This window comes from Thermobia domestica, chromosome 13 (genome assembly GCF_964235325.1).
Source record: "Thermobia domestica chromosome 13, izTheDome1.hap1.1, whole genome shotgun sequence".
Taxonomy (NCBI): Eukaryota; Metazoa; Arthropoda; class Insecta; order Zygentoma; family Lepismatidae; genus Thermobia; species Thermobia domestica.
Window position 1 is genome coordinate 211,815,334 of NC_137466.1, and position 25,769 is coordinate 211,841,102.

Below are 25,769 nucleotides of genomic sequence, written 5' to 3' on the forward strand. Positions count from 1 at the left end.
GAAGTCCTGTAGTTAAGACAAGCTCCATTATCATGTAATCCACTGTAAGAAAAAACAGTTATTTACAGTATAAACTTTCTAATGTGAAGATTGACAAACTGTCGGCACAAGCGCAAATATAAGATTTAAAAAAAAAAAAACTACGTTGAGAATAGTGCTAGTTCTATTGGCAAATTTATATTTCTTACTTTCGGTCTTTACAATACGAGTGCAAAATTATAATGCCTACAATAAAAAAAGGAAAGAAAAAGAAAAAAACTAGATGTAACCATATGTATGCTGAAAATTTTAAATATAGACTAATATCTTAGTGGGCATACATCGGAACTTTTCTTACATTTTTTTTAAACAAAATACACGCTGACCATATAAGAAAGCGTTTAATTATGAATGGTTCAGCATAGGTTTTAAACAGCTATTAAACTGTAATTTTGTTCATGTTTGTAATACTTATATAGTACCAATATTACTGAATGAGAATTTTCCAAAATTATTTAAATTTAATTGGAATTTAAAGTTGCAACTATATAAAACGATAGTCATCCCTGTTGTCCTGTATGGTTGTGAAACGTGGTCACTTATTCTGAGGGAAGAACGTAGACTAAAAGTGTTAGAGAACAAGACCCTGAGACAAATATTCGAACCCAGAAGGAACGGGAATGGAAAATGGCAGAAACTTCATAACAAGGAAGTACATAATTTATACCGTATACCAAATATTGTTAGAGACATCAAAGCTAGGAGGCTCAGATGGATAGGTCATGTAGCCAGAATGGAAGAAAGTAGGAACGCATTCAAAGTTTTAACTAAATATCCAACCGGAAAACGACCATTAGGAAGACCTAGGTGCAGATGGGAGGACAATATTAAGATGGATCTCGCAGAAATAGGAATACAAAGTTGAAACTGGATTCAGTTGGTTCAGGACAGAAGTCAATGGAGAGGTTTTGTGAATGCAGTATTGAACCTGTGAGTTCCATAAGCCATAGAGTTAGTTAGTTATTTAAATTTAATAGCTGACGATGAACAAGGCGAGTACACTTCAAGACAATGTAACCTCGAACGTACAATATCACAGGGAAAATTTCATAAGACATGTGTACTTAATTATTTCGCTTTTAACGTTTGTCGAATATTTAGTGAACGTGTATTTTATCTAATTGCTTTTCCCATTTTTCTTCAGTTTCATTTTTTGCAGATCCGGAAAAAAAATGCAAATATTTCCTTTATTCTAATGTCTATAATCCGGAAAGTAACGTCATTGTTTTCACTTTGTATTTATGTTCTTAGCCCTTACTTAGAAAATAAAATGGCGATCACTATAATAGCGAGAGGACGTGACGTCGTACTATTTCAGTCCATATGTTTGACGATAAATAGCATCAAAATACATCGAACAGCTTATTTAAACGAATATACTTGCTTTCTAAACCATAATTATTCCAACAATATAAAATACGACAAATTGTAGAAAGTGATTTGTACTTTTAATACTAGTATGGTTTAAACCAGCTGGTTTTTTCAAAAAAACAACTGGTTTAAACCAAAAAACGAGAAATGTTCGTACAAGTGTAAGTGTTTGTAAAATCTTGAAGAACACACATTTGTCGGTTATCACGTTTCACTCCCGTATATTATTCGTATTATATTCAGACCTAAATTCCCCATTCATTACTCAAAAAGATTATACTACAAAAGCAACTTTTTTTGTATAAGTTTATAAATGTTTGTTTTGTGATTTTTTGTAGTTATTATTGTTATGTAATTGCAATCAAAGAAAAATTCTAAATATTGTTTCGTTTCAATGTTTACTATTGATAAAATACATCGAAATGCCGTACTTTTTGTGTGTGTGTGGGGGGGGGGGGTCATACAGACCCCACGAGAGGCATTTAGTGAAATGAGAAGTATCTTTGGTATCTATTTTATGTATAAATGAGTCTGAGCCAAAGTGGACTCAAATAATTCGTATCTTTATTCACTTTTCTTACTGATATGCAAATTAAGTCGTCGTATTTCTTTAATTTGGACCAATAAAAGTCGTTGTTAACTAACTTGAACTAAATTAGTTCTTCTGTACTCCGTAGTACTTTGAAATTGTCCATATGTAATTCTGTATAATGGTTTCACTTGTGCAACTGTTTATCTTTTTGTCCTTCTGAAATGACTCTTGACAGTTATATTAAGAAGCATGTAAAGATCAGTACAACGTATTTTTATCAGGATTCCTTCGTGAGTCGGCAGACGTATCGCATTTGTGACCAATTAGTCCTGATTCCGAGTTCAAATGGAGGACAATTTCTCTCGGATGTAACTGGAGAAGCAGTTTTTATTCCGCTTTAAGCTTATGTGACCCCTTCCAGCATAGCCCAGCTGTTGCATAATAACATCAAGGCGAAACAAACTTATTTCTGTCCATATATGATATGAATATATAGAGCAAATTATTTAAACCAAATAAACCTGGTTTAAACCAAAAAAACCGGGTTTTTTTGTTTTTTTAATAAAAACCATGGTTTTTGCCAACCCTGAGTATGAGTAAGATGGCGTTAATTGTTATTGTTATTATTGAAAACTTTTTTTTGTTTGTTTGTTTGTTTGTTTGCTAAATATATATATCCTGTTAAAAAGCTTTGTAAAAAATTATATTATAAAATCCTTAAGACAATACTGTGCATGTAAAGTGAGTAAATAAAAACAATGTTCTCTTGCAGGTTGTGGAAAAACAACACAAGTGAGTCAATTCATTCTTGATGACTACATAATGAAAGGAAAAGGATCTCTCTGTCGTGTTGTTTGCACCCAACCACGGAGGATCAGCGCCGTATCCGTTGCAGCTCGCGTTGCACAAGAACGAGATGATGCGCTTGGTGAAGGCAGTGTCGGTTACCAGATACGCTGTGAGAAGTAAGTAAAGCAACGATCCAGAATAAAACTTTTAGAAAAGGTTGCTCTTTGCTCTGTATGAACGAATACAGTTTTTGCGCTCGAGAGTAATATTATTAGACAATTCAGGATAAAGGTTATTTAGTGTCCTTTAACGACAAGATATCTTCGTAGACACTTTCATTAGTATATATATATATATATTAATGCTGATTGTGTTCTCAGTAGATACTACCTTTACAAAGACCTTTCCTGTGTCCAATAGGAAAGATCGCATTCTTCTGGGGAATTTAGAGTCATGTCGGCGGGTAGAAAGGTTACGCATGATGATTTGGTCTAAATAGAATGGCTAAACGAAGATTATCCTGGCAGAAGTCATACAGTACTGATGAGTGTTGTAGTTAATAGAATTGAGGTAGTACTTCTTGTTATTGATGGATTACTAAATCCGAACTGCAACTATTACCACATTTTACATATGAAAAATGTTCCGTCCTTGAATCTTATTTATCGTAGCATTCTTTTCGCACTTAATGTGCATTGTCATAACATCAGTATAGTTTCAATCAGGGCCGGCGCTAGAAGTTTTGCCGCCCTGGGCGGTACTTTCACATGCCGCCCTTTTATTATTTTCTTTCTCATATTTTGCCGCTTCTGAATTCTTTTCTTTTTCAAATTTTGCCGCCCATCAGACTTGCCGCCCTGGGCGGTGGCGCGACTTGATCCCCTCTCGCGCCGGCCCTGGTTTCAATAGCTTGTTTGAATTATCTTAACATCATACTATTAACATATTTCAAATCTATAAAGTACTGCCTCGTAAATCCAGATCCTTCATAAAGTCAATAAACATTTCATCTTCATTTCTTTGCCCTCTATGACATGAAGTAAGGAATTTGAAGTAAAGTACGTACTCTGTTACATGAGTTTTGCTATTCTTTTTTAATATAAATTTCAAGTTTGTTAGTGTAAATTAACAACAGTCATGTGAGTGTGGAATTCCAGTATGTGCCACATATGCCACAACATGCAGTTAGCTATTATACTTCAGGTTCTCCCTTTAGATCCCAAATATTCGGCGATGTGGCAACGTCGTAGATACATTTTAGGAGATAAGATTGATGTACGAATCTATCAAATAATTAGATTGATACGTACTGGATGACAGTTAAAGCTGGTAGACATTGCTATAAACCTGTCTCTTAAATGGGCTTTGTGATGGTGGCCAACGCTGTGTGTGTGTAGAGTTTTATCGGGTTCTCCCACTTCTACCATTTCGTCGTTCATTATCGTCATCACCGTCTCTCGTAGCCTCGGGGAATAATCGTGAATGTTATACTTTAAAAATAGTAAAACTGTCTATTATCAGTAGTAGAAGTCACGTATCTGAATAGAAATAACTCATTTCAATTGCTTACAGAACAGCAAGCAAACATATATATATATATATATATATATATATATATATATATATATATATATATATATATATACAGCAGTTGCTTAAGGTGTGAGTTCTTGAAGCATGATGTAACTTAACAGCGATAGATGGGATTAGTATGAGTATCTACCGGTTTTAGTTGCCATCTGGCGAAAATAGAACATTGCTAAAGGCTCAAAGGTTATCTGCGACGTTGTAGAATTTTTGGTTGGTCCTGCTGCCTGAAGGAGCATATAGAGGGTATAACGTTTAGCACTTTCGTTTTAATTTGTACAGTTTTTTTTTTATTATTATTATTGTTTTTGTCCAGTTTTCTGGGGTAATTCGTTCTTGCGGTAAAAAGTTTTGCTCCCGGGGTGTACAAGGTTTTATGTGATACAGTAAGAATAAATTAATATGTGAAAGAATTGGATTCCTGTTTCGTATTTTTAGAGTTCTTCCAAACGAGAAAAGAGGAACCATAACCTTCTGCACAACGGGAATAATTCTTCAGTGGATGCAATCTGATCCATACTTAAACGAAGTATCCCATATCTTACTTGATGAAGTTCATGAAAGGGATATATACATCGACACTCTGATGGCATTGTTGAAAGACTTAATGCAAAATGTAAGTATTTAGTATTATAACAAAAGTTCAGATAGTGTTGGTTTGGAAATACTGTGAGAAAGTTCTGCAAAATTAAAATGCTTTGCTGCACTTAACTCCCAACTCTTCAGAGATTGTACAAACAGTGTAGCCTGTGTTGCAACTACCTATCTTAAAGTTTTTGTTTTACATTTAGAGATCACCCTAGAGGCGTACCCAGGGAGGGAGGCAGACCAGGTTCAAATCCCCTTAACATAGTGATACCGAAAATAGATCCTGCTTGCATGCAGTGCATTCAATTTCTAATCATCAATGTCACAACGCTTAGTTTTTTGGTAATTTATATATAAACAAGAATTTTAGGAGTGATCAAAAAAATGGATCAAAAGATTGCGATCTTGGCCAATAATTAGTTTTTGGATCAGGGGCCACAAAAGTTTTGAACGGTCCCTAAATCGGGTTTTCGTATCTTTTGCGGAATAAGCACATCATACTGAGTTAAGTGATAGTTTGGGTTTGGCTACATTGTATATATTTCTCCAGATATATGGCGTAAAGAAAATGTTTCATTGAATGAAATATATTGGAGCGGTCCCGGGTTCGATTCCCGGTGGGGTCACTCGGTCCAAAAAGTGTAACACGCTTTTTCAGGACAGCCATCCTGAATGAGGTTTTCCTGGATTTTCCTCATTCACACCAGGCAAATACCGGGATGGTACCTAACTTATAGGTCCCAGGTCGCTTCCTTCCTTCCCTTTTCCCCGGATTGTGTGCTCGCCGAGGGACGTCATCCCTCAAATCGTGACGGGCTAAATGGCCTTAGATGCCGAAAACCCAGAAATCTAAATCCTAAATCCTGAAATATATTGGATTTTTTAGATCAGGGGCCACAAATTTTTGAGTTGCACCCATTTTTTTTTTTTTTTTTTTAACGGAATAAACACGTCGTACTGAGTAAAGTGACAGTTTGCGTTTGGCTACATTACGTGTAGTTCTCCAAATATGGTGCGTACAAGGAAATGTTTGAGTGAAATATATTGGATTTTTTGGATGATGGGCCACAAAATTTTTGAACGGCTTCTAAATCGAGTTTTCGTATTTTTTACAGAATAAACATATCATACTGAGTTAAGTGATAGTTTGGGTCTGGCTACATTATATGTAGTACTCCAAATATGGGGCGTACAAGAAATATTTTGATTGAATGAAATATATGGGATTTTTTTAGATTAGGGACCACAAAATTTTTGAACGGCCTTTTTAATCCTTTCAAATTCCGGCTTTTTTTTAAAGGTAAATTATAAACTTTCAGTCAAGCGGCTACAGTATCATCCCTATTTATCGTAGGATCGTGGTTCATACCTCGTTTTTTTTCACAATAGAGCAACCTTCCAAATGGTACCATTTACATATCCCTATCATGTCCCTGAAGCGGGAAATTTTGAGAGAAATCGGGATTTTTCTCTGCAAATATTTTTTTTTTTTTAATTTTGAGCCCCTCTGGACCCTCCTGTGTTAACGCAGAGACCTAAAAATCATCTGATAAATACTAAAGGGTGTTCTAAATGTGTATACAAAATTTTAAGCTTCTATCTTGAATAGTAAGGGCGGGAAAAATATTTATCAGTAATCCCCACAATGCCCCAGATTACCGCAAAAGACCCTGATCTCAGGAAAAAATTTCGTGACTCATCCCTATTTAACCTAGGATCATGGTTCCTCCATCATTCTCTTCAGAATAGAACTGTCTTTCAAACGGTACCATTCACATGTCTCCATCGTGTGTCTGAGGCGGAAAAATGGGGAACAAAAAGATTTTTTTGTTAAAATATACCTTCTTAAAATTTTTGTTCCTCTGGATCCCCCCTATATTAACACAGATATCTGGAAAAAAAATGTGATAAATACTACTCGGTAGAGTGAATGTTTGTGCAAAATTTCAATCTTCCAGGTGCAAAAGTAAGCCTGCCATAAAATAATAAAAATAGTCCTAACCAAAAAAGAATTTTTTCAGGATCTCAGGTAAAAATTTTCTGAGACATCCTATTTACCCTAGGATATTGGTTCGCCCATCATTCTCTTCACAATAGAACTACCTTTCAAACGGTGCCATTCACATGTCTACATCATATATCTGAGGCGGAAAACTCGCAAAGAAAGGGATTTTTTTGTTAAAATATCCCTTTTTAAAACTTTCTTTCCCTCTGGACCTCCCTTGTGTTAACGCAGAGACCTGAAAAAAAAAAATCTCATAAACACTACTCAGGGGACAATGTTTGTGCAAAATTTCAATCTTCTAGGTGTAAGGTAAGCCCGCCAAAAAATAATATACCCCACAATACCCCAGATTGCCGTATTAAACAAGATCTCAGGTAAAAAATTCCTGAGACATTTCTATGTATCCTAAGATCATGGTTCGTGCATCATTCTGTTCAGAATAGAACTGCCTTTCAAACGGTACCGTTCACATGTCTCCATCATGTATCTAAGGCGTGAAAATTGCGATAAAAGGGGTTTTTTGGTATTAAAAAAAATCCCTTTTTTTAAAACACCTTTTTGCCCCTCTGGACCTCCCTGTGTTAACGCAGAGATCTGAAAAAATCTGATAAATACTACTCGGTGGATTGAATGTTTGTGCAAAATTTCAATCATATAGGTTTAAAAGTAAACCCGCCAAAAAATAACAAAAATAGTCCTAACAAAAAAAAATATATATATATTTTTAAAGTTATGACGTCATCATCTCCTATGTCTCGACGCAGAAAGGCGTGAAACCATATGTAACGTGTTCTACAATGCCTCTAGACTTGAAAAAAAAAAAAAAAAAAAAAAAACGAAGTAAAAAGCTTTATTGGTTCTTTTTAATCGAATAATGAAGACACTACTTTAGTACTTAAAATAGGTACTAGAACTCCAAAGGGTTAAATCGAGTTCTCGTTATATATATATATATATATATATATATATATATATATATATATATATATATTGACAACCCAACTGGGGCCAAATACTGGAATTGAACACCAGCACTCCACCATGACAACCAAACTGCATCTGTGCCTACAGTAATGGGGATGAAAGTGCTTAAATCGATGCAGTTCAGCCGCTTCTGTCCACTATCCGGAATGGACAGGAATAAATCATAGTTTGCGAGAGGTTAATAATAAATGAGTGAAATCAATTATCTTTTAAATATCACATATATTCTGATTAATTAGTTTATAGTGTATCGTGTGATGTTTATGCTTTTAGATATAACATGACACTCTCAGTCGCAGAACTTATAAACCTCTGAGAATCTAACATAGGTCACAACACAGCCGATGACATACCTGTTAAATCTGTTGATGTAACCATGGGCGATGAGTGAACTGGAACTCGATGTCTGGTAATCAGCTGTCACCCGACAACTGAAAGTCGGCTGGTATCGAACCTGCGACCGAGGTATCGAAGAACCTCGTTCAGCTTCTTCTTCGGATGTTCGCACTCCAAACGCTCTATCCGAACTTCTCCTATACTGCCATCCAACTACCTCTGAACTACCTCTTCTTCCAACGAAGAATAGGTTTTTATTCCATCTTCCAGACGATGGAATGTGTCCCCTCAACTTTGGAATGACGTCAAAATGTCACAGCTGTTAGAAACTTTCATTTCTCGATTGTTGTGCCATGTCCAAAATTCTCAGACAATTTATTTCTGCTAAACTGCATATTATGTCATACCCGAAATGTGTATTTGTGAACAAAGCTGAGTACACAAAATATTTTATAACAACATAGAGCTTACACGCTCTTTTCTTAAATTCTGTCATTTCATCGTTATTAACACATTATGTCTAGACGACATATAAACAATAACAAACATCATGCGTAATTACTTACAGCATGACATTGTTTACTTTTTCTGATTCTGATTAAACACAACATAATTTTATCTTATTAAGTTTTTGAATGAGATTAATTTTCACAACAATAACAATAAAATAATATTAAAATTGATTACTTATCGGATCCATCTACAATATATATATATATATATATATATAACGGAATGAGCACATCATACTGAGTTAAGTGATAGTTTTAGTTTAGCTACACTATATGTAGTTCTGCAATTATAAGACCTACAAGAATTTTTTTGCCTGAAATATATTGGATCTTTTGATCCAATATATATACATATATATTTAAAAAAGTGTACAATCGCAGAACCCTCTTTATGAGCACTAAGAGGTGTGTGTTTTGAGGCCAAGGTTCAATAAAGGGAAGCAACAAGAGTGCTATGAGGTTCAATCGGAAATACAGTTTTTTGAGGTTGAGGTTCAGTAAGAGGAAGAAACAAGAGTGCTGTGAAGTTCAGTGAGAAATATCAAAACTGTTTTGAAGTTGAGTGTCAATAAAGTGGAGAGGTCAAGATTATGGATGTAGAGGTTCAATAAGATTTTAAAAAAATGTTGCGAAGTTTAGGTTCATTTATGAGGGAGGACTAAGAATATTTTAAGATAGAGGTTCAGTAAAAAGGAAAGGGCAACTGTTTTGATGAGGTTGATGGTAAAGTTGAAGAGCAAATTGATATGTAATGTAAGGTTGCAAGAATTGAGATCATAGAAATACTGTTTAGTTAAGTATCCAGACGATCTGTTAGAGTGGGGTGCTACTGGATGGCTTAAGGTTTAACTAATTAACTCACTCTATGACCTATGGAACCCGAAGGTTCAATACCGTGTTCACAAAAGCTGTCCATTGATTTCTATCCTTAGCCAACTGGATCCAGTTGCTACTTTGTAATCCTATTTCTGCGTGATCCACCTTAATGTTGTCCTCCCATGTACACCTAAGTCTTCCAAATGATCGTTTTCCGATTGGACTTCCAGTTAAAACTTTGAAAGCGTTCCTACTTTTTTCCATTCTGGCTACATGCCCTGCCCACCTGAGCCTCCTAGATTTGATACCATAACAGTGTTTGGTAAATGGTATAAATTATGCAGTTCCTCGTTATAAAGTTTCCGCCATTCCTCATTCTCGTTCCTCTTGGGCCCGAATATTTGTCTCAGGATATTGTTCTCAAATACCTTCAGTCTATGTTCTTCCCTCAGAGTGAGCGACCATCTTTCGCAACCATACAGTACAACAGACATGATTATCGTTTTGTATTTTAAGGTTCAAATTCCTCGACAGGATTCACGTCGACAAAAAATTCTGAACTCCATAATAACAGGTAATAGCTTAAGATTTATAGAAATTAACTCTGAGAACATTTGTTAAAGTACTGTTTTGTTGTTGGCTTCATAAGATTGAGTAATTTGAAGCATTAGCATTTTATGTGTAATATTATTAAACTTAACCCTTTGCCCTTCAAGTGCGGATATATCCTCATGCTCTTAAATTCAAAATAACGCACATAGCTATTTAAGAATATGGATTGACGCATGTTTATAATAATTTGTATAGTACTCTTTTATTTACTCAAGAAAAATGTTTAAAAATAGTTATAATGCTAGATAAGTAAGTTAGATAAGTACTTTATTATGTAAACATGAATATTTATAATATTAAGCAGGTCAAAGAGGTGTGAATTCATCGAATTAATGTATAATCAATTTTTAACATAGATTTAAGGTTATAATATATTCATAAAATACCTGCTAGAAGTGAGCAAAGTTTCTACGAACTAGCACACAATTACAAAAGTGTTTAGAAAAGTCTTCTGCGTAAGTTTCTCAGAGCAGTAAACAATACGTTTTCCTGTTAACAAAATAGTGCAAGAATTAATTCTGAAGGGTGAGTTGGATTGTCAGTGAGTTTCCTAATCTGCTAAGAAGGTGTCAGGAAACATTGAAACAGCTCTGTTAACAACTAACTAACTCCATGACTTACGAAACCCGGAAGTTCAATTCACATTAAATATTGCAGTACATTAAATATTAAACGCAATAAATAAAAGGGTACCTATCTATATATTAAAATGCTAGGTTTATGTGTTTGTGTCCAAAGAAAAGTTTATGTTTATCTCCAATCCTTTCGACAATGAGATCTCAAAAACCACAAGTGCTAGAAACGTGCGGTTTTCAGTGGTCGATTCCAAATTGTGTGCACTGTCCAGTGCTAATTGAATATTTAAGAAACATAGCCGTATTTATTTATTGTATTTTTTAGCGGTATACTAGAAGTGTTGAAATTTTAAAAAAGCACCATCTACGAGTTATACATCCCAACACCACATAGTTGTATACATGGGTTGTATATCTCTCAGACGTTTCTTTCATGAAATGGTAATGAAAAACGTAGGATAACCATTTTTTCAGTCTAAAATGAATCTTTATTGTTTGGAGTGTTTTAGTCAATGAACATCATGTATCACTGACATTATAATTAATTGTGTATGTAATGTATTCGTTTATTTCATATTACATGCAAGAAGAAAGAAAACACTGGTCATACATGAGTTAGAAAATCCAACTGGAAGTAGACTCAGTCTTGCAAACGGTGCGAGATATTGAAAAAATAATCTAAAAAATCTCCCCTTTATGGTACCCTTTTCCGATTTTTATCAAGATGTCTTTCACTTGTGTCTGTAAAGGGACGTATACAGATGGTGTGAGGAATGACAAAGAGATTCATGCTCATATATGAATGATGCGCTGTGTAGAGAGCACAGATTCAGCTAGTATAAATTATTAACACAAATAGTATTGCAATATATTCTTCACGGTGTATTTTAATATCTATGTATTTATTTCGTTACGTTCTGTGTATTTATTTTGTTTCGTTAAAAAGTATTAATAAATAATACAGTTAAAGCATTTTAAGTAAACCAATGCTCTCAGCGACCGTGAAGACATTAATGAATATGTTATCTTTGACTTTAGCTGAAAATATAAATTTGATAAGCAAAGGGTTTATACTCCTTTAATAAGTGTGAATTTAGATGTTACGTTGACGATCTAAAGAATTAAAATCTTAGCTGTGGTAGTATATATCATTATGTACTTATTTTTAATTTCAGAGACCAGACTTGAAGATCGTTCTTATGAGTGCAACTATAAATTCTGACAGATTTTCAGCCTATTTTGGGAATTGCCCCGTTGTCAACATTCCTGGAGAAACATATCCAGTGAAAGAATACTATTTGGAGGACGTTCTTAATATGACAAAGTAAGTGTTATTAGTATTATTACGTGGGATATAAGCTAACAGGAACGTTTAGTTCCCATAAGCTATACATTACGTAACCTTAAAATTTATTTAATTCCATTAAAATAATATTGAAGTGACATCCTATAAGGATATTCCTCGCCGATGAACCTATGGAAGTGCTACGTACCTTCTTTCTATGTGCATCGTTAGTGAATGGGAGAAGGATAAGCAACGCATTGTAAAACGACTGAGTTACTGTACTTAAATAGTTGTCCCTCAGAACAGTGTTGCTAGATACTGATTTTGCAGGAGATCTGGTTTTTGTATGTTTTACTGATCTACTGCGAAAGAAAATAAAAAGTGAACAATCTCCTGCTTTTCCTTTCTTCGAGAAGTTAAAGAAATCTATTATTATTAATATTAAACTTTATTTTTGCCTTACATAAAAAGAGGAAATTTCTCTGTTATAATACACAAAGCTCTGTAGAGCATATAGTTATAGAGCTTTATTGTGTATAATATGAATACAAGGATACAACTGTATGCCAACTTCTATATTGATGATGGTTTGAGATGAGGCTAGGGGAAAATAGCCTTCAATGCGACGTTTCAGGAGCTCTGCCTCAAAATCTATTAGTACTCGCTTGATGTTTAAACAGTGCATTATAAAACAAATCAATTTTAATAAAATTCATTGTATGTATGTCTAAAATGATTATTTGAGACTGATGTATGGATATTTAGGGAGGCTTAGCCTTGCAGCCTCAATGGACCCTACGTCCTTTCGCATATCTTTTGTTGTTTGTATCAGCATAACCTGATTTCATAGATACGAATTTCTTGCTTTAACTTTTAAGCCCGTTGGAACATCTATACATTTGGAAGCAATAGTTTTCACTAACAACACATTTCCAACAACTTGAGCTCCTAAAGGAAGTGTTTTTCGCCTTCAAAGTAAATCCCTTGGATTCGGATTTAAAAAAGAAAGAAAAAAAAATATAATCTTAAAATTATATTAATTTATGTCTGCGTAATTTTACATCGCTTGTCAGTCTTGAGGTCCTGTTCCGTTATTTTGAAAATTGCGAAGTGTATTGGAATTGCAATGTTGTACACGATGTAGTAATGCAGTTTTTTGAAATTAGGATCATTCCCTTCATAAGCGAGTTTGTTCCTTCAATTGTGTAAGGTCAACTCATGCTATCAATAGTAACATATGTGTACGTAATACGATTTTTTTTATTATTTAAATTCAAAACGTGATTTTTTTTATTGTAAGCATTTAATTTTCGTGTTGATTTGTGTAAGATAATACATTTAAATTATTTTTAAGCAAGTAGCTGCATAGTTATAAGCATTGTTTTAGACGTCCTTTTAAAGGAATTGACATGCTATTATTTCCTTTGAAAGAATTAAACTTGCACTTACGTCATGTTGTTAAACACAAGGATGTTATAAAATAGAGGATCTGACTTTACAACAAAATCTTGAAGCCATACGTCTCAGTTTCACCACCCCTACTCTGCCCACTCCGCCCAATAAGATTGCAATGTTTTGCCAACAATCATGGCGGAAACGGAAGTAGCCAATTAGAAGATGTCGGAAACGAGAGTAGCCAATCAGACGTGCAGATTTTCAGTTGGTTTTTGGCTTCATTGATTTAATAGGATGAAGATACATATGGACAGATCCTCTATTTTATAACATCCTTGGTTAAACAGTTATATTCTTATTTTACTTCATTTGTACGTTTCAGTATTTCATGTAATTAATAAGTTTGTATGTTCCAAAGATGCTAGCTAATAGGGTTAAGCTTTTAAGGATAGCTGTAAGTCTTTCTTCAGAAGCGAAAAAATATGGACGCCTTAAAGATGTACCCAAGCCTGTTGTTGATTATTAAATGACTTATTTGATATATTAAACTCAGATGACGGTTATAAGACACATCAGTCTATGTGTTATTTATATAACACACCCATCATGAACAGAAAAATCGGCTGTGCGTTTATATGCCACTCTCGTTTCGAAAGGGTTAATATACTTGCATGTAATTCCTGTCAGTTCAGCGTGCAGCTATTTCTGTTATTTCATCGTTTTTTTTTTTTTCGCCTTGAAGTACTAAAATAATAATAATAGTAAAAAATGTTTAATGTAATTAAGAGAATGATGAGTTTTTCTTTCTTTTTTCAAAGCGTTCGTCTCGATGGCCAAGAATATCGTTTGCGACGTGACAGATCCAATCTGGAGGAATATAGATTTTATCAAGATGTCCTCTCGCCGTACATAAGGTTTGTAGTTTGTGTAATTATGTGTGTGTAATGCTATTGGATGTCAGTAAATAAGTATCTTGTGTAAGAAGTGAGAGCGATTATATAATAATATTTTTCATTTTATTTATTTATTTGATACTTATTTCCTTCTGATTATTAGGTACATTTTGATCAACGCTCACGTAAAATGCAACCATATCTTAATTCATAACCTCCCAAGTTGAGCCACATAGATATGTCGACCTAATGAGGTTGAAATCAGATATCATGAAAATACTCATTTTTGCAGAAAACTAAATGGCCTTTGTCTTAATTTCTAATGTTTATTTGCAATACTAAAGACGTGTTGTCCGTTGTTGAGAAGGAAAAGACTTCGTTGTTGCTTTAGAGACGGGAATTGTTTGCTGCTACTTTTACATTTAGTAATTTTACAGTTCATTGAGCACAGTACTCATGAACATTTGTTGGTACTAGAAAGTTTCTATACATTCATCAGCATTATAGACCCCTGGACTAACCAATGTGCTATTGCCTTCGACAACCCTGTACAGGAATAAAATATAAATAGGCATACATCCATTTGAGGTGGCATTATGAGGGAGGTGATCGCAATACTAACCCAGGAATACTAAATCAGAGACAAACCACAGTGAACATTCGTAACACAAGCACATTGCAAAAAATATTACTTTATATAAAGGGCGATCAACTGACCCTCAGTGGTCATAATTCATGAAATAAATTTTATTTCGAGCGTAAACTTGTACGCTATCTATAGGCGTCTGTGATTAGCGTGCACTAAAAATATTGTTCAAAAGAAGTCAACATGAGCGTTGAAACACTTGTCCCACTGTGTCACTAGCTTGCAAATGCCGTCCATGTAAAATTTGGACGGCTGACTATCAAACCAATCACGCACAGCGTCCTGAACCTCAGCGTCAGACTGAAATCTAACCTTTCAATGCCTTCTTTAGAAGCTCAAAGATGTGAGAGTCACAAGATGAAAGGTCAGGGATGTAACGCGGGTGTCGCAACATTTCCCTATTGAATCGTTTAAACAAATCTTGCATTTGGTTTGCAACGTATGGACGCGCGTTGTCATGCAACACAAATACTCCAGCGGTCAATAAACCAGACCTTTTGTTTTTGATGGCTCTCCGTAACTGGGTCAAGATCTGACAGTAGCGTGCAGCGTTGATGGACTGTCCTGGTTCCTTGAAGTCGACCAATAATGGTCCATGGCAATCAAAGAACACAGACACCACCATAACTTTCCCCGCAGACAGTTGTGTCTTGAACTTTTTGGGACGTGGAAATGGGGGGTATTTCCACTGCATACTGGAAGACTTTGAACTCGGTTCAAAATGATGGCACCAAGTTTCATCCTCAGCAACAGTGCGCAGCAAGAAGTCGTTACCTTTCAAATGGTAACGTGACAAATGTTCAATGGCGTAACCCATACGCTCCAACTTGTGGTCTTCTGTCAACAATCTGGGGATCCACTGCGCGCACACTTTATGATACCCCAGATCTTTCACAATTTTCTGAGCAGTACCATAACTCATGTTTAACCCGTTCGCTATGGATTGAATACTAATGTATCTATCCGCAGCTATGGCCGCATTCACCTTTTCATGTGTGTATTCTGTGGCAACAACATGGGCTTGGCCAGGACGGGGATAATCAGTGGTTTGTTCACGCCCCTTCCGAAACATTCTGGCCCAGTCCACCACTGTTGTTGTGGAGACGCATGCATCACCATACACGTCTTTCATACGCCGGAACACTTCAGCTGGTTGACAGCCTTCGGCACTCAAAAACTGGATGACGGCACGCTGGTCCTGTTTGGACGGATTGGGGATCTTGAACGCCATCTTTCACTCGTTATACCTGCAAAAAATTACAGCGGAATTAAGCAAATTAATTGGAACCTTGTATGAATGCGCATATCATTATTTTATTTCCCATTTTAGTATTTAGGAAATCCATGAAAAGTGAAGTCGTATGGTAGTGTGTGTGAACATCCATACTTTTTGTTTCCGGCACGTAGTTAAAGGAAACCAACAACGGAACACTGACTATTTTCTAAATAAGATCTTAAATCTAATACCTTTATCTGCCAAATTAGTACTATTTTTATTTTAATGAGAAGAAATAGTCCCAAAAACACATAACCAACTCCATGACGTAAGAAACTAGAACATTTATCATTGCAGAAACAAAGCTTCCCCATGGGAATATATCCTGTGCTAAGTCAATCTATGTAGAGGTTCTGGCTAAAAGAACAAAATAAATAAAAATAAAAAAAAAAAAGTAGCCGTGGCCAATTATCCAAAAACACGAATTTACATAAATTAGCTACACAGCAAGTACTACTATTAAGCCTAATCCCAAAAGTAGAAGCTCTATAAATATTTATTAAAATTACTTGTCATAAAAGATTTATAATTTCTCGTAACATTTGACAATGTTGTCCACTGAACACTGCTCTTCGATTTCAGCCGTGAAAAAAATATGAAACACAAAAATGGATTGGCGTTACTATTTTTTGAAAGAAATGGCTAATTTTAATCAACAGTTTATAGTGTAATAGTAATTAAACAACAAAATATTAAAATAATGTGACGGAGCCAAATGTCCGAATGATAGATATGTGTGAGAATTTAGAAGGACACAATAGCCAATCTAAACCGGAAAGAATGTCAAGAATCAAACTCAGAATAGACAGTTCTGATTAACTCAAGATTATTCTCTGTATATCTTGTAAGAAATCGGGTCAAGGAGGTGAAAACCCAGGCTGGACGAAACGAATGTCAGATTACATGGAGATGTAGCTATACCCGAGAAGATCTACGGACGAATGAAATGAAATCTTTAAGTCCCATGGTTATGCTGGCGAGGCTAAAGGAGACGGTGATAATGAGAAACCTCTACGGATAAATGAGAATGTTCGTAGCTTGAAGACATTTCCTTAAACTATCTCCTACTTTACTCTAGTCTTCCTCTTTCAAACTACATTTTTATTTGAAGTTACCGGGAATCGAACCTGGGTCTCCGGCGCAACAGTCGCGCACGTCCATCATATAGCTACGAGACAGCTGTGAATTACTGACTTCATTTAGAGTGTATCTGATGTACCTTTGTGATGTTTACCCTATAGGATGGTGGTGCAAGTAGAGTAAGCATTACATAGATAGTCATTGATCGAATATTTCACCCGAGCGTTAACGACGAAAGAAGTTATCACGAAAGTAATAGCTTCTTTCACTGCTAACCACATACAGGCCAAAATTCAAACAACAACTTTAAACTTACAAATAGAATAAAACTTCAGCATCATTTGAACTGGAATTTTCCATCATGCACACCAAAATGAACGAACATGAGGTGACAATTCTGGGTCGGAATAACGCCAATGATACGCATAAAATAGTGATTATATTTGGTGCTAAGCCCGATACTTACATCTCTTCAAATGACATGGACAAATTATAACAACAGAAAATGTGGATGTCTTCTGATTACAAAAGTACAAATGGATATGCACTACTTTATATTTTGTACGAATTATTTTCACCAGTGAGTGTAAAATGCTTGTCTTCTCTTGAAGTCTTGGCGCCCAATGCCACCTACGTCACGCAGTTTCCTCTTTGTCCCCGCTGTTCACGTGAGTCCCATCTACCAAAGTGACGTAAGCACTGGTGGGACTGTGATTGGCTGCTGCCGATGGCCAAGGCCGTCTGCTGCTTCGTCTGCCTCGTTGCTGATATATCCGTTTCAAGAAGGTACAACGATTATTTACTATGCGTGAAAAAGTAGCAGCTTTTAAAATGAAATGATTAAATTGTCTGGGCTGGACACACACACACACACACACACACACACACACAAAAAAAATGCACAAGCAAGTTTATTACACCTTCACAATGACTGTAATACGTACAGCAGACAGAAAATGCAGGTGGCTTACAGGTGCCTGTGAAACATGCATAAACAAGCATATTTTTACAGGCACCTGTACATGCGCCTGACAATGAAACACTTTTAAACACATGAGACGTATCAATTTGTTTCAAGATCATTGCATGTTCATTTCACGGAAATAGGTAGTTTTCATGTTGATAAGATTGCAACCTTGCAACGTGAAAAATGCGTGTAAACAACATGTAGGGAGTGGAAGGACATGTACGTAACCGGCATATTCCATATGTGGTTGACATATACGTTATCTCATGAGGATCTGACGACTTAAATACATGTGAAATACAGGGTGTTAGCAAATTAGTGGGCGTGTGAGTGGAATATACGTGTAAAGTACATCGCAAGTGTACATAAAATTTGCATGTCACAGGTGTTGGACACGCATAAACATGTACGTTCCATGTATATATACGGCAGAAGAGACATGTAGGTAACATGTACATGGAAGCCACATGTAACATGCAATTTGCCTGTTCATGAATTGGGTATGTATTGTATAGATCACATGCATGTTAAACGCTGATCAAATGTACATATAATATACATGAGACCTGCGTGTTATAGGTGAATTACTTCTACCTGTGACATATGTGGGAAATGTATGTTACAGGTGGATTACTAGAATGTAGGCCGCATACTTGAAGGAGTTGAATGGAGTATTTGAAGGATAAGGGGAAAAAAGAAGGAATGTCACAAAACTGCATTTTCAAGAAAATGGCGTTTTATTGTTGAAAACCGCGTACAAAGAATGGGTTATTAAATCTTTTGCCTCTTTTTACATGGACATTTCTCCATCTACGCATGCATGGCATATACAGTCAAATAGTACCAAGAGTCACCAACACATAGGACAAAGCACCCGATAAAGTACGCACATGGACATTCCTTGTGTTTTCCCCTTACCCTTCATTTGATCTATCTAATCCAAGGGTCTGCGCACGCCTCTGTATATATGTGTCAGCACCTTGCATATGTGCATGTCAAAGTGGAGACTTGATGTCTGGATATTGCATGCTCTCTACGCCTGTAACGTGAATGTTTTTCTCTAATCAACCTTGTCCATCGCATTTAGTTGTTTAAGCTATTTACTCACTACACGTATCTGCTTAATCCATTTATTGGCAGTCATGACCATTGCATATTCCCATTCATCTGTACCTTGCCTGTATACTGCATGTAGGTGAGTTCACAATTTGCATGTTACAGGCAATGTGTTCAATTCTATTCCGATGTATTATACATGTGTCAGGACCTTGCATATATGCATGGCAAACTGGAGATTTGGTGCCTGAATATTACATGTTTCCTACACCTGTAACATTAATGATTCACTCCAATCAACCTTGTTCATTGCATTTTCCGTTTACCTGCACATTAGCTTTACACTGCATATAGGTGGGTTCACACTTCGCATGTACACGGAGATAATACAGGTAATTCCATGTATTATACATGTGTCAGGACCTTGCATAGTGAACGTCAAATTGGAGACTTGTGCCTGAATATTGCATGTCTCCTATGCCTATAACGTGAATGTTTTAGCTCCAATGCACCTTATTCACCACACGTATCTGTTTAATCCATTTATTGGCAATCATGATCATTGCATGTTCCCGTTCACCTGTACATTGCCTGTACAGTGCACGTACGGGAGTTGCACACTTCGCATGTACACGAAAATGATGACTGTAAAATAACATATTCTATCTGCATCATGCGTTTTCCATGCTATACGCTAATACATGGTATTTACATGTAATGCGAATGTCACATATGTATATTACATGTTGATAAACAGGCACCTTCCTTGTACTTTTCATTCTTACTGTATTGCGAATGTTATCAACAATCCATTCAAGGTACTTTACATACACATATTCCCTCCATTTACCTGCATGTGAGTAACTACGTGTACATTACATGCTCTAATTTTAATGAACAGGCTCTGTACGACGCGTGTTTCCGTGCAAAATTTCCTACGGAAGTTTAACTTTTTCGACATGCATATCACTTAAAGACAATGTGCCTGTAATATTTTCTTTACAAGTGTTTTCGCCGAAACAGGCGCCTGTATAATACCTGTCAAAATCTGACAGGCTTTTACAGGCAGTTCCATGTACAAAACAATGCATGTTTCCTCAAAAATTTTCATAATAGACACTTATGAACACAGCATTTTTTTCTTTCTTTGAAGAAAACGTGGTTGAAGTCTGATTTTTAAACGAACTACATGATTGCTTGTCCATCCGCAATGTTTAGGACTCTCATATTTCTAGACTGAAAAAACCAGAACACTTGATAAAAATGTACAGTATATTCATAGTTATACTGTTGATTCTTGCTAAAGTATGAGTTAATTATACAGGGTGAGGCATAAGTCGGTTAACACCCCTGTAGCACACGAACGGCTTCGCGTTCCCACTTGGTTCATGGTATATGCTGTTTGGGTGAGTAATGGACCATATTGCACGACATGGTTACCATAGCGGCCATCTTGGAAGCCGCCATCTTGGATCCCACTGTGGATTTTTAAATGGGAAGGGGACATGTGGGGTATCATTTGACACGCAATAACTTCTTAACCAATAATGGTAGGTGAAAATGGACTGCACCACTATTTCCCTGAAATCGAGATCGTGTCAATTGATACTTCACATGGCCCCCTTCCCATTTAAAAATTCAAAGTTGGATTCAAGATGTCGGCTTCCAAGATGACCGCCAGGGCAACCATGTTGTGCAATGTAGTTCATTACCCGAACAACGTACAGCATGAACCAAATGTAAACGCCAAGCCGTTTGTGTGCTACAGGGATGTTAACCGACTTATGTCTTACCCTGTATAATACGTAGTCAATACTCATCAAAAGTGAGTGACAGACAGTTGATTATTCGTATCAATTGAATATCGATTACTAATCTTTAAATATTGCGAACATTTCCTGGAAGGACAAATGCTGTAAATCCGAGACTGTTCTGGCTAGTGTTGTAAAGGCCTTAAAAAAAATTAAAAAAAAAAAAAAAAAAAAAAAAACCGGAAATATTAGGTTAAAAAAAAAATTTCCCCCAAGCTTGGAAGAGAACAGAAAGTTTGGAGAAAATTTAAATTTTTCGAATATTTTACTATATTATGCTTTTACAATTAAAACATTTTATATTTACTAGTTTACAGTTAAGATCATTAAGTACTTAATGTTTCTTGTATTAGAATAGGGAAATTTATATATATGAACTAGTATATATATATATATATATAATTAGTTCATACAACTAACTATAAGTGTTACAGTACATATCCGACAATAACAAAATAAAAACCGTTTGTCTTAGTTGATGACGTTGCAGTTGCTTCAGGAATATACAGATAATTTGTCGTTATTATTACAGATAATTTGTCTCACTAGAGAACAGGTATTTGTTTTCATACAGGATTTTGTACATGAAGTTTATATAAAAGTCTTTATTATAATATTAAGTAATAGTAATTATATGGTCTAATGAATGAGTATTAGTGAAAATAGCCTACTGCTCTCTCTCTCTCTCTCTTTTAACAAGTAATTTGGTTAAAATTTACAAAACTTCACCAGATCAAAGAACATATTAAGAACATAACTTTCATTCAAGAACCGTATTTGTTGCAACAGAAACGCTTCATGATGGTAGACTTGTATGTAACTGTGAAAGTTCTGTAATTAATGTGCATCAACGAATACACGACTAAAAACCACTAATGAGTGAAAACTATTAATTTTCAAGAGTAATTGCAACAGTTTTATTATTATTTTCTATTTTTTAATTTTTTTAAAATTCGCAATATTGGAAAATTTAACGCGTTGGAAAATTAAACGGTTCCGTTACTAGTGAATAAGGCAGTTTTACTGATGCAGATTTCTTGTACCTGTTTCAAAATCACGTTTCCAAATTTTCTACCATTTTAGGAAGCTGGAAATGACAGGAAGATATAACAGGGAAGTGATAAGATCGTTAAGGTGCCAAGGTGCTGATCGTCTTTCATTGAAGCTGGTGAAAGAGCTGATTAAACATATCTGCCTTCGTGAGGGAGAAGGGGCTATTCTTGTGTTCCTGCCAGGATGGGGCGATATCGCAGAATTATATGAAATGCTTATTGACGTTGAGATGTTCCAAGATGGTAAGCGTTAGTGCGTCGTAAAATATGGTGTTTCATTATTTTGTTACTGTGTGTTTCTCTTGTTTGTATTGATTTTTTTTTATTTTATTTTATTTTATTTTATTTTTTTTAACACATATTCATCTAATCCTTTGAATTGTTTCAGACTGGATATAAGGCATTAAAGGTAGCATACGATAATGATAACCGTAATTCTTTAGTTGGTGGTCCACATAGTGAAGTAGGTAGGTGTTGTCCCCTTTACACGGAATGCAAATCCTTAGTTTGACTTCTTTAAAATGGTTAAGACATGAAAGAAAATTCGGATTGTTCGGTTAACCTTCTGGTGTCACACTTACGTATTACTTGTTTCTTACAAATTTCGTACGCTTACGTATTGTTTCTTACAAATTGCGTACACTTATATATTACTTGTTTCTTACAAATTTCGTACACTTATGTATTACTTGTTTCTTACAAATTCCTTACACTTACTTATTAATTGGTTCTTACAAATTTCCTACACTTATGTATTAATTGTTTCTTACAAATTTCCTACACTTATGTATTACTTATTTCTTACAAATTTCGTACACTTAATGTATTACTTGTATCCACTGTCGCAAAGCCCGGGGAATGAGGGGGACACGTCCTCTGCATTCTTGGAACTGGGGGGACTATCTCCCCAATAATCCAATTTGAAATGTGTTTTTGGAAAGAAATGTGATGATTTTTGTCCAATTGCCACAAAGGAAACTGAGATGAAATTTATGTCCCCCCAGAATAAGCCTCAAATCTGCTCGCCTCCCAATGCTGAGGACAACTGTGCTCCCCTGATCCTCCACAGCATTGTTTTTCAATTTCATAAATATTTTGAACAAGGGTGTAACGTAAATGCATGGCCGAAAGTGACGAGGTGATTGTGGACATCCAAATAAGTAAAAATATAAACATGAGTCCGATGTCGCTTCGTTTCCGAGATACAAGCTGTTGAAATGACGTGTCCCTCCATTGGCTCACTATGGGAAAGGGAATGGAAATGTTCAATATTACAGAAATAATACAATCAAGTTGAATTATGCCTGTACAAATAGATTCACACTAACATAGCGAATGAAACTAAACATTTGAGCTTATTGGGTTGTCAGTGTTGCCAACCTGATACAAAGTGTTATGTTTTCAAATAGCACTAGATGTCCACACGTTAGCTGACATCAAAATGTTCCTAAACATGGGACAGATTTTATTTCATTTTCGAAAGACAAAGCATCCAAGATGAAGTTAATTAATGCCGCACAATAGGAAACAACGGTATCGGTTGTATTAGGTTGGCAACACTGACAACTCAATGACCTCAAATTTTGATTTGTTTCATTCTCTATGTTAGTATAAATGCATTTGCACAGATATAATTCCACTTGATTGTATTATTCCTGTAATATTGAACATTTCCATTCCCTTTCCCATAGTGAGCCATTGGAGGGAGTCGACATTTGAACACCCTGTATCTCGGAAACGAAGAAGTATAGAACCCATGTTTATAGGAACATTTTTACTTATTTGGATGTCCGCAATCACCTCATCACTTTTGGTCACGCATTTATGTTACCCGTTCCCCCCAATGTTGAAGACAGATTTGCGCCGCTGCTTGTTTCTTACAAATTTCGTACACTTAGGGGAAGGTCGTCTGGTATCGGACACCTTAGCTTTTTTTAGTCTGTCAGGCTGAAAAATGCCTATATCCAATCACTTAATGCACAAAACGATACCTTGGTATCTTATACAGAACATGCTAAAGGTGATTTGACAGGTAGAAACTAATAATATTTATTTTTGTAAAAAATCAAAGATAATAGAAATTAGCGTCCTTAAAAAGTGGAGGGTGGTATCGAACAAACATAAAACTATAGATAATCGCTCTTTTGAGGTAATTTAATAAATAAATTACTTATAGAACCACTTACAATTGCTAGCTGTTTACTTACAGGAGTTTTTATACACAAAATACAGTTTTATTAGGCTTTGAAACAGCCTAAAATGAAAGTAAAACATAAATTTCAAACTTTTTAGTCTCATCTCCACTTATTTTTTTATTGTAACACAAATCACAATGATAAAACAGTTTGTCATCAACATTGGTATATTGTTCATGGACCCAGTCTTTATATACGTTACACTACTTCCAATCTTCATCAAAAGACTTCCCACAGATTATGATGTTTAGTTTTTCAGCAAGTTTGTAAGTTAGTTTTAATAATTCTGGTTTGCTTAGTGGCATTAGTTGACTAACCAAAGCCTTTACATGATTGTATAGTGTTTCCTCTTGGTCGCGATCAAACGTTCTACTAAACGTGCCTTTGTTATCCGAGAAGCAAGGCTTCTTTTCCTTTCAACAGTTTTTTTTTCTTTTTTTGACACAATCTCCTAATGTACTCTTAGGAACACTAAATCTAAAACCGGCTACACGTAGTGCCATTTATTTGGAAATAACTTTATCCATGGACAACCTTATATTTTCTTCATCCCAATTGACATGTACTTTGCCAATGGTTTCCTGAAAAAGCCAGAAACGTCATGTTTATTTACCAATGTAATGTCTAATACCACCCGATTCCACTTTGTCCGATACCAGCCGAATGACTTGCAACGTATGAATGGCTATCTACCGGATTGTAACAACACGAATGCAACTATACTCCTAAATTATAATATATTCATCCTAATAAATGTTGTGATAACAATAATATATCAAAACACTTATTTTGTAATAAGTTATAGCCAAATAAATCTATCTCCATGCACCTGATCACTCGCAAAAATACAAAAACCTTGAAGCACGAGACATACCGTTCATGGGACAAATCCACTATGGTGTGGGCTTGGTTAATTTATTCCGATCAACTCACTGTAAGCTTATTAGGTGCAGTCGTAAGCGGGAAATAACGAAAACTGCTTTTGTCCGATACCACCCGCTGTCCGATACCAGACGACCTTCCCCTATGTAGTACTTGTTTCTTACAAATTTCGTACACTTAAGTATTATTTGTTTCTTACAAATTTCGTACACTTGTGTATTAATTGTTTCTTACAAATTTCGAACAATGCGTTCAATTGAAACTAGTTCCGTGCTACATTTAATTTTAAACATTTCTCATTTCTGTTTCAAATGTTCGTTATGTGTGTCATTGTTGTTCCAGTTTTATATATATAATTATAGCGGGCGGATGTAAGGAGGTGTGTAAAAGGGAATGGGGAGGAGAAGGAGTAAAGGACGGAAGAAGTATTGTTCTGTACCTCGGAGCCGGTTTTAAATTGAACTTACTTTATTAAATATATTGTG

The 25,769-nt window shown here is 35.4% G+C and overlaps 1 protein-coding gene across 1 annotated transcript in view; it reads left to right on the plus strand.

Annotated features, from left to right (window-relative positions):
• Positions 1-25,769, plus strand: part of LOC145667964 (uncharacterized) — a 223,975-nt gene that overhangs the window by 86,189 nt on the left and 112,017 nt on the right. Inside the window, exons 7-11 of the mRNA XM_081735388.1 lie at positions 2,715-2,907; positions 4,757-4,934; positions 11,922-12,070; positions 14,245-14,340; positions 22,239-22,450. Coding sequence (XP_081591514.1) covers positions 2,715-2,907; positions 4,757-4,934; positions 11,922-12,070; positions 14,245-14,340; positions 22,239-22,450 — 828 coding nt within the window. The remainder of the gene's footprint in view (positions 1-2,714; positions 2,908-4,756; positions 4,935-11,921; positions 12,071-14,244; positions 14,341-22,238; positions 22,451-25,769) is intronic.